Source organism: Balaenoptera musculus, chromosome 18 (genome assembly GCF_009873245.2).
Source record: "Balaenoptera musculus isolate JJ_BM4_2016_0621 chromosome 18, mBalMus1.pri.v3, whole genome shotgun sequence".
Lineage (NCBI taxonomy): Eukaryota > Metazoa > Chordata > Mammalia > Artiodactyla > Balaenopteridae > Balaenoptera > Balaenoptera musculus.
In genome coordinates, this window is record NC_045802.1 from 45,395,043 (window position 1) to 45,410,915 (window position 15,873).

Genomic DNA, 15,873 nt, shown 5'->3' on the forward strand with positions numbered 1-15,873 from the left:
TTAGCCAGACTCATCAAGAAAAAATGGGAGGAGACTCGAATCAATAAAATTAGAAACGAAAAAGGAGAAGTAACAACTGACACTGCAGAAATACAAAGGACCATGAGAGATTACTACAAGCAACTCTATGCCAATAAAATGGACAACCTGGAAGAAATGGACACATTCTTAGAAAAGCACAACCTTCCGAGACTGAACCAGGAAGAAATAGAAAATATAAACAGACCAATCACAAGCACTGAAATTGAAACTGTGATTAAAAATCTTCCAACAAACAAAAGTCCAGGACCAGATGGTTTCACAGGTGAATTCTATCAAACATTTAGAGAAGAGCTAATATCTATCCTTCTCAAACTCTTCCAAAATATAGCAGAGGGAGGAACACTCCCAAACTCATTCTACGAGGGCACCATCACCCTGATACCAAAACTAGACAATGATGTCACAAAAAAAGAAAACTACAGACCAGTATCACTGATGAACATAGATGCAAAAATTCTCAACAAAATACTAGCAAACAGAATCCAACAGCACATTAAAAGGATCATACACCATGATCAAGTGGAGTTTATCCCAGGAATGCAAGGATTCTTTAGTATACACAAATCAATCAATGTGATACACCATATTAACAAATTGAAGGAGAAAAATCAGATGATCATGTCAATAGATGCAGAGAAAGCTTTTGACAAAATTCAACACCCATTTATGATAAAAACCCTCAAGAAAGTAGGCAAAGAGGGAACTTTCCTCAACATAATAAAGGCCATATATGACAAACCCACAGCCAACATCATCCTCAATGTTGAAAAACTGAAAACATTTCCACTAAGATCAGGAACAAGACAAGGTGGCCCACTCTCACCACTATTATTCCACATAGTTTTGGAAGCTTTAGCCATAGCAATCAGAGAAGAAAAAGAAATAAAAGGTATCCAAATCGGAATAGAAGAAGCAAAGCTGTCACTGTTTGCAGATGACATGATGATACTATACATAGAGAATCCTAAAGGTGCTACCAGAAAACTGCTAGAGCTAATCAATGAATTTGGTAAAGTATCAGGATACAAAATTAATGCACAGAAATCTCTTGCATTCCTAAACACTAATGATGAAACATCTGAAAGTGAAATTAAGAAAACACTCCCATTTAACATTGCAGCAAAAAGAATAAAATATCTAGGAATAAACCTACCTAAGGAGACAAAAGACCTGTATGCAGAAAATTATAAGACACTGATGAAAGAAATTAAAGATGATATAAATAGATGGAGAGATATACCATGTTCTTGGATTGGAAGAATCAACATTGTGAAAATGACTATGCTACCCAAAGAATCTACAGATTCAATGCAATCCCTATGAAACTACCACTGGCATTTTTCACAGAACTAGAACAAAAAATTTCACAATTTGTATGGAAACACAAAAGACCCCGAATAGCCAAAGCAATCTTGAGAACGAAAAACGGAGCTGGAGGAATCAGGCTCCCAGACTTCAGACTATACTACAAAGCTACAGTAATCAAGACAGTATGGTACTGGTACAAAAACAGAAATATAGATTAATGGAACAGGATAAAAGCCCAGAGATAAACCCACGCACCTATGGTCATCTTATTTTTGACAAAGGAGGCAAGAATATACAATGGAGAAAAGACAACCTCTTCAATAAGTGGTGCTGGGAAAAATGGACAGCTATATGTAAAAGAATGAAATTAGAACACTCCCTAACACCGTACACAAAAATAAACTCAAAATGGATTAAAGACCTAAATGTAAGGCCAGACACTATAAAACTCTTAGAGGAAAACACAGGCAGGACACTCTATGACATAAATCACAGCAAGATCCTTTTTGACCCACCTCCTAGAGAAATGGAAATAAAACCAAAAAGAAACAAATGGCATCTAATGAAATTTAAAAGCTTTTGCACAACAAAGGAAACCATAAACAAGATGAAAAGACAGCCCTCAGAATGGGAGAAAATATGTGTAAGTGAAGCAAGTGACAAAGGATTTATCTCTAAAATTCACAAGCAGCTCATGCAGCTCAATATCAAAAAAACAAACAACCCAATCCAAAAATGGGCAGAAGACCTAAATAGACATTTCTCCAAAGAAGATTTACAGTTTGTCAACAAACACATGAAAGAATGCTCAACATCATTAATCATTAGAGAAATGCAAATCAAAACTACGATGCAATAGCATCTCACACCTGTCAGAATGGCCATCATCAAAAAATCTACAAACAATAAATGCTGGAGAGGGTGTGGAGAAAAGGGAACCCTCATACACTGTTGGTGGGAATGTAAATTGATACAGTCACTATGGAGAACAGTATGGCGGTTCCTTAAAAAACTAAAAATAGAACTACCATACGACCCAGCAATCCCACTACTGGGCATATACCCTGAGAAAACCATAATTCGAAAAGAGTCATCCACCACAATGTTCATTGCAGCTCTATTTACAATAGCCAGGACATGGAAGCAACCTAAGTGTCCATCAACAGATGAATGGATAAAGAAGATGTGGCACATATAGACATTGGAATATTACTCAGCCATAAAAAGAAAGGAAATTGAGTTATTTGTAGTGAGGTGGATGGACCTAGAGTCTGTCTTACAGAGTGAAGTAAGTGAGAAAGAGAAAAACAAATACCATATGCTAACACATATATATGGAATCTAAAAAAAAAACAGGTCATGAAGAACCCAGGGGCAAGGGGAATAAAGACGCAGACCTACTAGAGAATGGACTTGAGGACACGGGGAGGAGGAAGGGTAAGCTGGGACAAAGTGAGAGAGTGGTAGTGTATATATTGACATACATACACTACCAAATGTAAAATAGATAGCTAGTGGGAAGCAGTCGCATAGCACAGAGAGATCAGCTCGGTGCTTTGTGACCAGCTAGAAGGGTGGGATAGGCAGGGTGGGCGGGAGGCAGACGCAAGAGGTAAGTGATATGGGGATATATGTATATGAATAACTGATTCACTTTGTTATAAAGCAGAAACTAACACACCATTGTAAAGCAATTATACTCCAATAAAAATGTTAAAAAAAATTACCCCTAAAAAAATAAATAAATAAAATAAATAAACACAGATGAGGCAACATTTATTTGGGGGTCACTGAGTAGTATTTAAGTGCCTGACTGCTAGGTGACTAACTCTTGGGCCAAGCATGGCATTTATTTATTGCCAAAATGTTAAAAATAAAGGAGTATATGACAAGTACAAAGAAATGTGAGTGTCCCTTTTTTTTCCTAATTAAGTTGAGTTTATTTTGGAATAGAGAATAATTTCAGTTATGATTGGATTGGGAGCAAGAAAGAATACAAAGACTATCATAACGTCTGGGCTTGAGGACACTGAGAAAAAGTAAGTGAAGGGAACAAGGCTGTGTTTGTGTCATTCTTGAAGTGTGAAGCAACACGTGCTCATAGCTCCCAGAATGCCTGACATAGACCATTTCACAAATTAGCAATGAGTTCTAGTTCTTTCTTCTTTGCCTTTCCCATTCTTGATCTTAGACTCCGAATTTTACAAAATACAGTGTTTTTTTCTTCGATATCGTCTCTTCATCATTAATTTTGTTATTTTTGTTAGCTTCCAAATTTATGAATTTACTTTCCAGATTTAAAAAAAGTTTCAAAAGCCCAAATGAGCTTATTTAATGGGGTTCAAGTAGCAAAAGATGATCTCTGCTTTTGTATATCAACAGTCTTAGGTCGTTCAAGTGTTAGTGAAATAACTTTTAGCAATTAACACATAGAAATGCAGATTCACCTAAAGTGTTTTCTTTTTTAGATTACATTTGAGAAAAAAATCATATTATCTAATAAAAATCATTAACATTAGTTACGTGTTTTACAGAAAACTGTTCAATGAACAGTATAAGAAAATCACTAAATACAAGTGTAAGTATACAAAAGGTTGAATATTGCTGATCATTCACATTAGACTTGAGGAAACCATCTTTTTAATTGACAAGCTGAATGAATGAATGAATGAATGAAGTGAAAAACTGTTTTATATTACAATTAAACCAAAGCAATAAATAACCCCATAAATTTTATATTTGCTTTAAGTAACTATGTATAATTGTGTTCAAATGTTTCATTTCCTTAATTATTAAGTTGTTTGAGTGGGTTTTCTATGTTATACAACTGATAGCATTCCAGATGGCAAAAAGAAGGAAATTTATTATTAAAAATTTCTTTATAGTATTAAGTAAATCGTAATAGAAATTGAGAGTCGTCAGAACTTCAACATAGATAGCAGGATCTTATCTATATTGAAATATATTAATATATTTGAATATATGTGAGTTTTACAAATTCAAATAAAAATAATTATGGCCTTATTGATGGGCAAAATATTGCTGATAGCAAACTCATGAACTATATATTATGTCAACTATGCAAAAATATTTAATCATTGCCTAATCCTTTCTTAAACCTCCCATTTGTGTGAAGGAATATATTGTCCATAATTCTACTTAGCTTGAGTTCTGACCACCTTGAGAATTCTGTGGATATCAGATAATTTATATATCACATCTACCTAGAGACTTATGTGCTTCCTTAGACCACTTTGGACATTAGCTAAGTTAGTGCCTGAGTAGTGCTCAAACACACAAACCAGGGCTGATTATTTACATTGGCCTTATTGAGGCTATTGTCCCTGATAAAGAGGACTGGCTTTGTTATTAGTAATTTGTTTACATATGCGTGCAATTCTTTAGACATGCAACAGAAATCTTTTGATTTTAATAATATTAGATGCACACACATATATAATTTTACGGAAATCCGTAATGCTCTAAAACAATGAAGTCTTTTCTACATCTACAGGTGCATTAATCTTGTATATCCAAGAAGGTGTCTCGTAATAACATATGGTTCAAGCCGTAGGATTTAAAAAATAATTATCATGGTCTCAGTTAAAATCAACAAGCAAAAAACATTCTCCAGAAATGTTTCAAGTTTCCGATTTTTATTTATTGCATGTATGATACTTTGCAACATTACATTTCCTTTACACTAAACCAAGAATGATACTTTTGGAACTGATTAAGTAACACGATTAATATCAAACAATATCCCCAAAATGACTGAGCTTAAAATGCAAAATAAAAGCAATTGGGAGGATTTTAGCAGTTAATCATTTAAGGCTTCCCTTTGAAGAATCATCTTCATTTAATGCTCTTTTTACTGTTTAGTATTCATGTTGTTAGATTGAGTTTATTGTCTAGAATAGATGTTAGACTATAAATGCTACCTTCAGATTTTGTTCTTTCCTAATAGTGTGGTCTCGGCAATATACATATTTTGCTCTTCTGAGTGTTTAATAAAACTCTCTTTAGTATTCTATATATGATTTTGCTCAGCAGGTTTTTGTTATTAAAATGTATATAGTGGCACACAGAACATTTGGAAAATCCACATAAGACCAAACAATCTTATTGTTAGCTTTCAACTGGCCTATTTTGCATGTAATGTCACAAGAACAAAAAGAAGACAATTTCAAATTTTAAGAGTTACCTAGTTGATTAACTCATGAATTTACTGATATAGAATAGAACTTATAAACCCTTCGTGTATTAGATTGGGCTTCAAGCATTCAATAAAACACATTTACTGTGTTCAAGATTAAATCATACATTGTTTAAAATTAATTATTCTTTTTTAATTGCATTGTATAAACAGAAATGACCCGTTAATTTAAAGAAAGTCTATCAGCACAAAATGAATTCACTCATATAAACAAGCAAGATGAACTTGACCTTGTTTGAACTTGTTTTGATGTGGCCCAGATGGTAGGCTACATGCTTGAATAGCAGGCTAAAGCGGAGGAAAAACTCATAGAGCAAGATCTAGATTTATAGCCTTTTGCAAATTCCTACCTTGTATTGTCCTTTCGGCATCTGTTCTGCCGCCACTGCGGTCAGCTTCTATCTCTGGGGTCAGAGAGTCTAAAAGCACAGAAAGGTAAGAGTGACACACATTTCATTTGATTCCCATTGTCCTTTAAAAAAAAAGCAACCTGTTACTTTGGTGCTGAATTAAAATTACATAAATCTTTGTCATCTTTTAAAGGTTGAACAAAGACTATAACCATGAGAACTATCAGAAGATTTAAATGGATAAATAATGCAAAATTGTTCATAAAATGAGATGGGGGGTGGGGAACTTCTCAGATTAATATTTTATAATGTTTCAGTACAGACAGATTTGGTTAAATAGAGAAGCAATGTCAAGTCTCAGATACTGAAGTAACAAAACTGTGGAAGCACCTATGAAATAAAACATTTCCCCCCAACACATATGACTCTTCTTCCCACCCTGCTTTCAAGCAGAGCTTAATGAATCACAAGCCATAGAAATACACAAAACCACAGACACATGTCTAAAATTGCCTTTTGAGTATTCAAAATGAAAGTTAGTTAGCCATGCATAAAGATGCATCCTCTTACCATTTAAGACCCTGAGACTATCTGCTGAAGCTGCCTGTTTTAGTGTTTGTTCGGCTTGCTCACGCCGTTTTGTCTCAAATTCAAGTGCTTCCTGCAATTTTCTCTTTGCCTTCTTCTCCTTCTTTAGCCTCTTTTGAACTATGGCTAGAAAAGAGTATATGTACATTATTATTTTTTTTAAATTTTGCAATGATCAAATTTCCACAAATGGTCTGTGTTTTATGTAATGTTCTTCTTCTTCTTTTTTTTTTTTTTTCCTTGCTGGACTTCATCTGTCTATGCAGAGGAAGTTTAAAAACAGCAACAACAGCAACCCACTTTTACCTAAAATAAATCTCAGTAAAATGTCCAAGGAGGCCAATTTTTATTTAGCCTTGAACTATTACAAGATTGACTCATTGTCATATGTGGAGGCAGATTTAATGGGAAACTAATTTTAATAGATATTTATATTCACTATAAAGGAAGGCTGATTAAGTAAATTTTGTGGCTTAGTCTCTGCCCTGGAATCAGACTAACACAAAGTAGTCTGAATAGTGCAAAACTTTATGACTCCGATCTCTTTATGAAGCATCAATTTTGAGTAGTAAATGGAGCATTTCCCCTATAAATGCTTTACAAAAATGTTGCACCAGCAAAATTTTTAATAACTCTTTCTTGAAATTTTAGAAAATGCAACAAATATTATTGTATATGAGGAGCTAAATAATCTTAATTATTGTTAACACATATAAGCAGATATTTTTGGATGAAGCTATTGCAATTTTCTTAGAGATATTAATAATTTCTTCATAGCAAATATATATGCACTGTAACATATTTCAAGAAAGTTTTACTTTTACTCTGCAGGAATCTGATGAGTATAAAACTTCACTGCTACTTATATAAAAAAGTAGCTTATGATACAAAAAGTTAACTATGATGAATTTTTCTCCTACTGGACAATTTAAATATTTGTATATAACATGTAATCAATAAATAATAACAAATGTTCCTTACAAAATGTGTGTTAACTGTACTTTCATACATACAATAATTGATCATTGTTTTAACTTTTATACTATATATAAAGTAAGCAATCAGCATATGGAAATCATAAAAGTCCTTTCTTTGAAATAATTTGCTCTTGGATAGTTGATAAACATTGTGGATGTGAATGTGACAGAATCAGTATTAGAAAATCCTTCTGGTAGAGTTAGTCACAAGCAGTAATCATTCCAAGTTTATTATATGATTACTTACTACAGATTAAAGAACATTTTTTATTTAGCACAGTATTTACTCAAAATATAAAATAAGGTAATAATGGTTCATGTAAGAGTTTTACTTTCAATCTCTAATTTCCACAAATCCTGTTTTTATAATCATTATTATTAAGATGGCAGACCATTAACTTGTCTAGTTTATTGTTGCTGGTATTATATATTAACAGAAACTGTATTTTATCAAAATGTACATTGAGTACAGTCTTATAAGAAAAACAAAACTGGTTTCAAATAAATGCTAATTTCCTTTATTTAATAGTGTGAAAATCATATGCTTATCTTAACAAAATTACTTGCCTACTCTTTCCCTTTCCAAAGATGATTGTTTATAAGTCCCTTTGAAAAGAAACAGTAATTTCTGAATTATTTATTTGGATTGTGTACTCCCATGGCACTGAAAGCTCAATATCCAGTGCCCTGCCATAGACCGCTCACTGCTTCCTCCTGTGTGACTGAAGCAAATGGGATTGCCATGTTCTCTCTTCAGGGTAATATGCTGCTTCAGTAGACACACTCATAATAAATAATTACTGATAGTTATTACTCTTAATTTGTTGTTCATAATTAATTAAATGGGAGGTGCATGATGTGATCTGTGAAACATTTTGCCCTATACCTCTAGTGGTTAAAGGAATAAAACAGAATGAGGGGGCTTCCCTGGTGGCGCAGTGGTTGAGAGTCTGCCTGCTAATGCAGGGCACACGGGTTCGAGCCCTGTTCTGGGAGGATCCCACATGCCGTGGAGCGACTGGGCCCGTGAGCCACAACTACTGAGCCTGCGCGTCTGGAGCCTGTGCTCCGCAACAGGGGAGGCCGCGATAGTGAAGAGGCCCGCGCACCGCGATGAAGAGTGGACCCGGCTCGCCGCAACTGGAGAAAGCCCTCGCACAGAAGCCAAGACCCAACGCAGCCAAAAATGAATATAAAAATAAATAAAATGCATTGTTTAAAAAAAACAGAATGTAAATCCTCCAACAGTTGTGAACCAACAAAATTCTGAAAGTCTCTCAAGTAACCAAAAGGTTACTTTAGGAACTCAAGGGTCTGCTTTTAAGTCTTCTAAAAAAAAAAAAAACACACTTCTCCAAGTGAGAACAAAATCAAGACATGGCTATCTCATGGAAGATGGTTCCACAGAAAGAACCATGTTCACTTAGAACATATCCTGCTATCAATGTTTATCTTGTTTTGATTACTCTAGTATCTAAATCTATGTGAAATCACATTATTTAGAACAGTGCTATACACCTGGGGTGACAGTTTCCCAAATCAGCCTCATCCCAGGAACCCACTAGCTGTTGCTTCATAGTAACTAATGAAAAACCATTCAAACTATTTTAGGAAGTCCGGCCAGTTTTGAAAGCAAAACAGAAAGAATGATTTTTAAATGACCATGTCAAACATATCAAAGGAGAAAGTGTGGAGTATTTATAATGGGTACTTATTAAATGAGAAAAAAGGAGCTCCCCCTTCTAGAATACTGAGGAGAACCTTAGACCTGAGACAAAGGGGAAGTGGTTGTAAAGAAAATACTCTTCGATTTCATACATAAAATAAACACACAAATATGAATGACCTTCAAAATTATCTATACATGCACTGTAAAGTGTGTAAAAAGAAGCAGTTCATAGATTGATAATATCATTATTTTTACCCAATAAAAATTCATATCAGTTTCTATTCTGATATGTATTTGACCTTGTTGGATGAAAATGAGGCATTCAGAAAGAAAATTATACAAACACTCAACTTTGGTCATTTGTTCAGATATTCATCAGTCTCCCATTTCAGTTGATAAATATCTTACTAAATCTGCTTCGCTTGAATAATCAGTATTTTCTATTTTAGCTTTATGACTTTAACTCAAGTTTTTCAAAGGGCAATTGTGAATGAATATAAAATTTTTCTTCATGGCTGTCATCTTATCAGAGCACCTTCTTATCTTAAAATTATGAATTTGTTAAATGCTGTAAGCAATAAAAATTATGTGATTAATGATATAATTGATATATTTCAACCCCTCGAGGTATGAACAGAAGAGAAACAATGTACTTTGGAGATTAAGAAGCACAGTAAACCCAGGATTCAAATCCTGCTCTAAAATTTAGCTACAAGTAAAAAGAAAAAAGTTACGGTCTCACAGTAAATCACGAAACATAGTATTGTTATGTTGAATATTTGACATAAAGTTTTAGACTTAGTTGGAAGTTTGAAAATACCTCTATTCTTTTGTTCCATCGCCAACTGCTTCTCAAGTGTTTCCCTTAATTCTCTTTCCCTTAAAAAATCCATCTTCAGTTCTGTTTTTTCAAGTTGAACCTGTTTTTCTTGAGCTCTGGCATTATCTATGGCAACTTTCAAGAGCCCCTGTACAAAGAAGGTATTCAGAATTGTAATATTTTGGTATGAAGCACATTTCATTCATTACTTTAAAGTATTTTAAAAGAGAACAACCCACTTATCAAATTCTTTGACTCCTGTTGTGCAGTCACTCTGTACTCACTAGGACAAATACTATAACTAAAGCAAAAAAAATCTAAATTTAAGTAAACAATTTTAGGAAGACAAATATTTTTGGCATGCAGGTTCAGCTGCTTCTAATTAGAATATCTAGATTTAAAACTATATGAGGGCAGCACGTAAGCGTGTCTAAGAAATAAATACCGTAGAGAACATTAGACTGGAGCTGTTCCACGTGTAATTATCTGACATAGTTTATATAACCCCACGTGATGCTGGCAGTACCCACCTGTGTCTCAGGGCTCATTCTCTACCACTCCCTACTGAGATTATATGTGACACCAGTGGCCTTTCGTTTCTCAAGGCACGGATTTGTTTCTGCACCAGGGACTTGGCTCTTTCTGATCCCCTCCTGAATGCTTTCCCTCCCGAGTTTTGCGTGGCTCATCCTTCATTCATTGCACGTTTGTTCCGTCACCACTCAAGAAAGGCCTTCTCTTCCCACCCTATCTGGAACAGCCCTCCAAACTCACCTGCTTATTCCCTCCTTAAAATTCTTCATAGCATTATTATGTAATATTGTCATATATTTATTCATTTAGTGCTTTATGTTGCATCTTCTCCACTGAAATGTAAGCTCTCTGAGGCAGGGACATTTTCTCTCATTGGGTACTACATCCCCAAAACCCAGAGAGTGCCTACCATAGAGTAGCTTTTAAAATTTTGATGAATAGAAATCATAATACTGGTATATTTTTCTTGAGCTACATAGTATGTGTAAGGGATCCAAAACTTAGTGGCTTAATAGTGCATTATTTTTAAAAAGGCAATCAAAATGGCTATAAACAGAGGGTAACTTTTAGGGGACTATTTGACAGTATATATAATAATTCAAGAACATACGGTAAAAGCAAACTATATTTATTTATATAACATAAAGTCATATATATGTAATTTGACGGTATACTATTTAAAAAAATTAGTAGTATTCTGAGGTTTTTGAAAATGAGATTATGAGAATATGTAAAACATATACAAAGCATTCTGCATGTGTTCTCTTCTAAGATGCTTTAGAAAATTATTAGTAAACTTATTAGCAAAAATTGGAGCTAAAATTTCCATCCTTATCAACTCAGCAATACAAAATGCTGTTTTGAAGAAGACATTTTGCTTTGGTTTGTGAACATCAGCGGCTGAATTTTTCAATTGAAATTAGAAATGAAATGGAAGTTAGTGCCAATTGTAGATATATTCTAGAATGTGACCCCTTTGCAGGAGACACCACAAGCAGTTTGATTCAGGAATTTCAACTCCAGCTTGACTTGTTAGTGCAATAGGAATATACCTTCATCTCAGCCCACTGATGTAGCATTGTCACAAGCCATTTTTAGTCTCTTTTCAAGCACATATAAATTATTTCATATTTGTTGTTACTGACCCTGAGTTTTATGGATTAATTCTTGTGATATGAAACAAACCGGAGAATTTCTATGTGGCAGTTCATCCCTCCCTACTCTTTGTTTTTAGCAATAAAACATAGCTGCTAAGAAAACTGCCATCTTAATTCAGTAACATTCCTGTGTATGTTTCTTCTTCATCAGAAACAAACAATTAGTAACAAATAAAAGAGATCATTACATCAAGTGCCCTTTTAGATCACCCCAATTAAAACTTTAGTTTTGCTGTATTTTAATTCTAAGATACCAAATTCTAATTTTCTGCTCCGATTGCTCTTGTTGACTTATCTTTGAAAGATGTACTCTCTGTGCAATGTCTAGAGATTATTTAGCAAGATGCCAATGTTGGCACCACTTAATGTGTTGATTGGTTGTATTATCAGTAGCTGTTTAAAATAAATTACTATTAAACTATTATTGTCCTTGGCTGACAAAACACAATATTTTGGCGTTTTTTAAATATGAAACAATCATTATGAATAAACATGTTGAATAATGTTAAGCTGCAACTCGAATTTGTGTAATTTTATATTAATATTTGTTGTAAAGTATGAAGTTGCTAAGAACATTTATATTTACTGTTTCTTTTTGTTACTGTTGCTGCTAATGTCGCTAATGGTAATATATTACCTATTCCTGCTGATTATGTCTGAAAAATATTAGCTTTTAGGATCCAATACCCTCTAGGGAGTACTTATAAGCTGTATAAAATTAAGTTTCATTTTTAGACTTTAAATCAGTGCACATCAGGAGTCCAGTGTGAACAAAAATCTGCACTAGAGTCAAACTGATGCATATGCAAAAAATATGGTATTGCCTGTGACAGCTCTGCTGCAAAAAATACAGAAAACTGATTAAATTTCAGTGCAGCAGGGGGCTCGGAAAAGCAATAGCAAGTAGTGTTCACAACATCTACAAATCTCTGGGACACCATTTTAACCATCAACGATAATAGTACTTTCAGATTTGTGTAACTTCTGTAAATTTTCCAGGTAGATTATATGCAAAAGGTCACACTAAATGCTGGGTCTCATGTGGTCGTGCAGTATCAAGCAAAATTCTATGATGACAGTAAAATACACAGGGCTCAAAACGTGAATTTGCTTCCAAGGGGAGTTCAGTTCTCATGATGTTTAAGTTGCACCATGACAGTTGCGAAGAAATGCATTTTAAGCTTACTCTATGACACAGCAGTTATTAAAGATAATGGTTGTTTGACCTCAAATTTCTTTTCTGTAAGTCAGGCATAATGGTTGTCATAATACACAAACATTTTTGTTTTCTGAAATGATCTACCATGTAAATTAAATTATTTCCATAATTTTTCAGAGAATGAGTCTATTATATATATAATATACATATATATATTTTTAAGGACACTGATTAATCTAGCAATATCTCAACTATTTCTATAGCCTAGGAAGTATAAATATCTGTTTGTATAAGGGGACTTTAAGATATACTGATATGAAAGAAACATTTCTTAATTTGCTAGTTAGATCCTAGAGGAAGAAAAGCTTACTTAATCCATATTTGTATTTTGTGCAAATTTATTTCAGAATCAGATGACATGTAAGGTTCCATGAATGTCACTGAAACTCACGTGCCAAGATTTGTGCTCAATAATTTGCTGCTTCTAATGAGAGTAAATAACCTAGTTGGAGGAGATTTTTAGCCATCACCTATTCTAACTAAAACCTTTTAAATATTAGAAAACCAAGGTCCAGAAGGAACAGGTGACTTATCCAAGATCCCCAACTAGTAAGTTGACTAAGCCTGGATCAGAACTCCCCAGCTTATTTAACTTTCTTTTTTTTTTCTTTTGTTTCTTTCCAGGATGAGAAGGAATAGTGTGCCTTGAAACCAGGAAATTTTATAGACAGAAAAGAAATATGATAGCACAGTATCAACTAACACATTTTCGCAGCTCTTGTGACAAAAGATATAGCTATACTTGGTTTAATGCTATGGTTACTGTTCTCCGAAGTTGATTAACAATGAACTCTCCATCAAAAGCACTTCTAGGTATCCTACACTGGATATTGGTGTCTAGAGATCCTACAATGGGTAGAATTTCCTAAGTGATAAGAACCACAGAGGTGAAATGGGTCATCTGTTATTCATAATAAGCCCCTTGCAACTACACCTGAGTTTCTGTTACTAAGTTGACTTTTGGAAAGCCCCTAAAGGATGGGTGAGGTTCAAAGAGCTTCTGGATTGGTCAGCCTGTGGAGGTACTGGCTGGGTGGCATGTGCAGAGGGCACAGAAGCTCTATGCCTCATCCCACATACCTTGCCCTATGCATCTTTTCTATCTAGCTGCTCTTGAGTTATACTAGACAAGTCACCTGCTCCTTCTTGATCTTGGTTTTCTCATCTTTCATAATAAACTGGGTATTTAGTAAGTAAAACGTCTTCCTAAGTTCTGTGAGCTGCTCTAACAAATTAATTGAACTTGTGGCAGGGGTGGTGGGAACCTCCAATCTGTAGCTGGTTGGTCACAAGCACAGCTTATAACCTGGACTTACAATTGACAATGGAAATGGGGGCAGGGAGTGCAGTCTTGTGGGACCGAACTCTTAACCTGTGAGATCTGATGCTATCTCTAGGTAGATAGTGCCAGAATTGAGTTAAATTGTAGGGCACCCAGCTGGGGTTGCAGAATTGCTTGGTGTGGGAAAAACTACCAGACATTTCTTGATCAGAAGTGTCAGAAGTTAAGTAGTGTTGGAGTAGAGTAGAGGAGACTTATACAGGAGTATTTTTCCTGTATAAGGACTCATTAAGATTACTCAGTAAATATTAGTTTTTACTATTTATGTTATTATTATTGTTGTTGTATACAATATCAATTAGTAAATACAATATAGAGTCCAGATTTTTAAGAGGTTAATGCTACTCTCTTCATTATAGTAAACTGGGTTTAAAATACTAGCTATATTTTACTGTTTTTTTAATGTGATCTCTTTTCACAAGTTGGTAATGGGAACAAAGGGGAGAAGATTAATATATTATTATGATTAAAGATAAAAAGATATAATGTAAGACCAATATATCTGATTCTAGTCTACCCATATTTTGAAGCCAGTGTCCTATTTTGTTGTTTACCTTTTTGAAAAGTTTCCTTCTAATTCTCTTATCTGACTCTGTTATAATTAAAAATATGTATTGATGATGCAAATGAAAAATGATTAATTTCTTTGAAATGTATAAAATATAACATTACTGGTCATTACATTGAAATGTAAAGACTGGAATATGTATAATCAGAATATTTTGGTCAAATTATTTTTCACTGTCTTCCCTTAAATATAGAAGTAACGAATACTTCTTAAATACCACAGTTGGATTATGTTTATTTATTAGACCATAGTGAACCAATCTGGGACTGCCATTCATTGCGGTTTTAACATCCCTTTTAGGTCTTCCTTGTTTGTTTAATACCACCACATAGACAAACCATACTGACCCAAACTCCTATCCTATCTCCCCTTATGGCATATATCTTTAGTGCTAACTTCACCCCTAACTAAACTTTATATTTTCTACCTTATTTTACCTTTCTACTTTTTACTTATTTACCTATTCTTATTTTAATATTTGTAAGTCATTTAAAATAATTCTTGTAAATAGGATAAACAGTGTAAATCATTTGTTCCTGGTCCCACGTACAAATAGATCCCAGTTATGCTTTACAGCATGAAAGCTCAGATTAAGTAAGTAGGTAAAATTCTCCTTTCAGTTTGTTCAAATGGTAGTCAATGATCGAAGGTGTCACATCCAGTAAATTGACACTAAAATTCTACTTTCCTCACCTATAATCTCACAGGGAGTTCTCCACAGATGTGTTTGATTAAGGAAGCCATAATGAAAGGCTACCCATATTGAAAAAAATAAAATAAAATTCCATATAAAATACATTTTTAAAAATCCTAAAATGCAAAATCTAGAATGAATCCATATCTCTCACTAAAGTGAAATTGCTGTCTTTTACTGAAGATATCTTTATCCTTTATTACTTTTAATTTCTGAAACACTCGAATTTTAAGAAAGAACAGTATAGTTCTAGGAGGTAGCAAAAATCTAGTGCCTAAACATATATAATATATATATATATTTTCTATACTACATATATTTTTCTATACTATTGATATATATAAAATATATATTTTCTATACTATATATAGTACATATATATTTTAAAA

General features: G+C 33.8%; 1 protein-coding gene across 1 annotated transcript in view; it reads right to left on the bottom strand.

The window, feature by feature from the left end:
- The window catches only part of DACH1 (dachshund family transcription factor 1), a 411,546-nt gene that overhangs the window by 34,328 nt on the left and 361,345 nt on the right, over window positions 1-15,873 (bottom strand). Inside the window, exons 8-10 of the mRNA XM_036832080.1 lie at window positions 9,971-10,118; window positions 6,487-6,630; window positions 5,917-5,985 (exon numbers count right to left, since the gene is read on the bottom strand). Coding sequence (XP_036687975.1) covers window positions 5,917-5,985; window positions 6,487-6,630; window positions 9,971-10,118 — 361 coding nt within the window. The remainder of the gene's footprint in view (window positions 1-5,916; window positions 5,986-6,486; window positions 6,631-9,970; window positions 10,119-15,873) is intronic.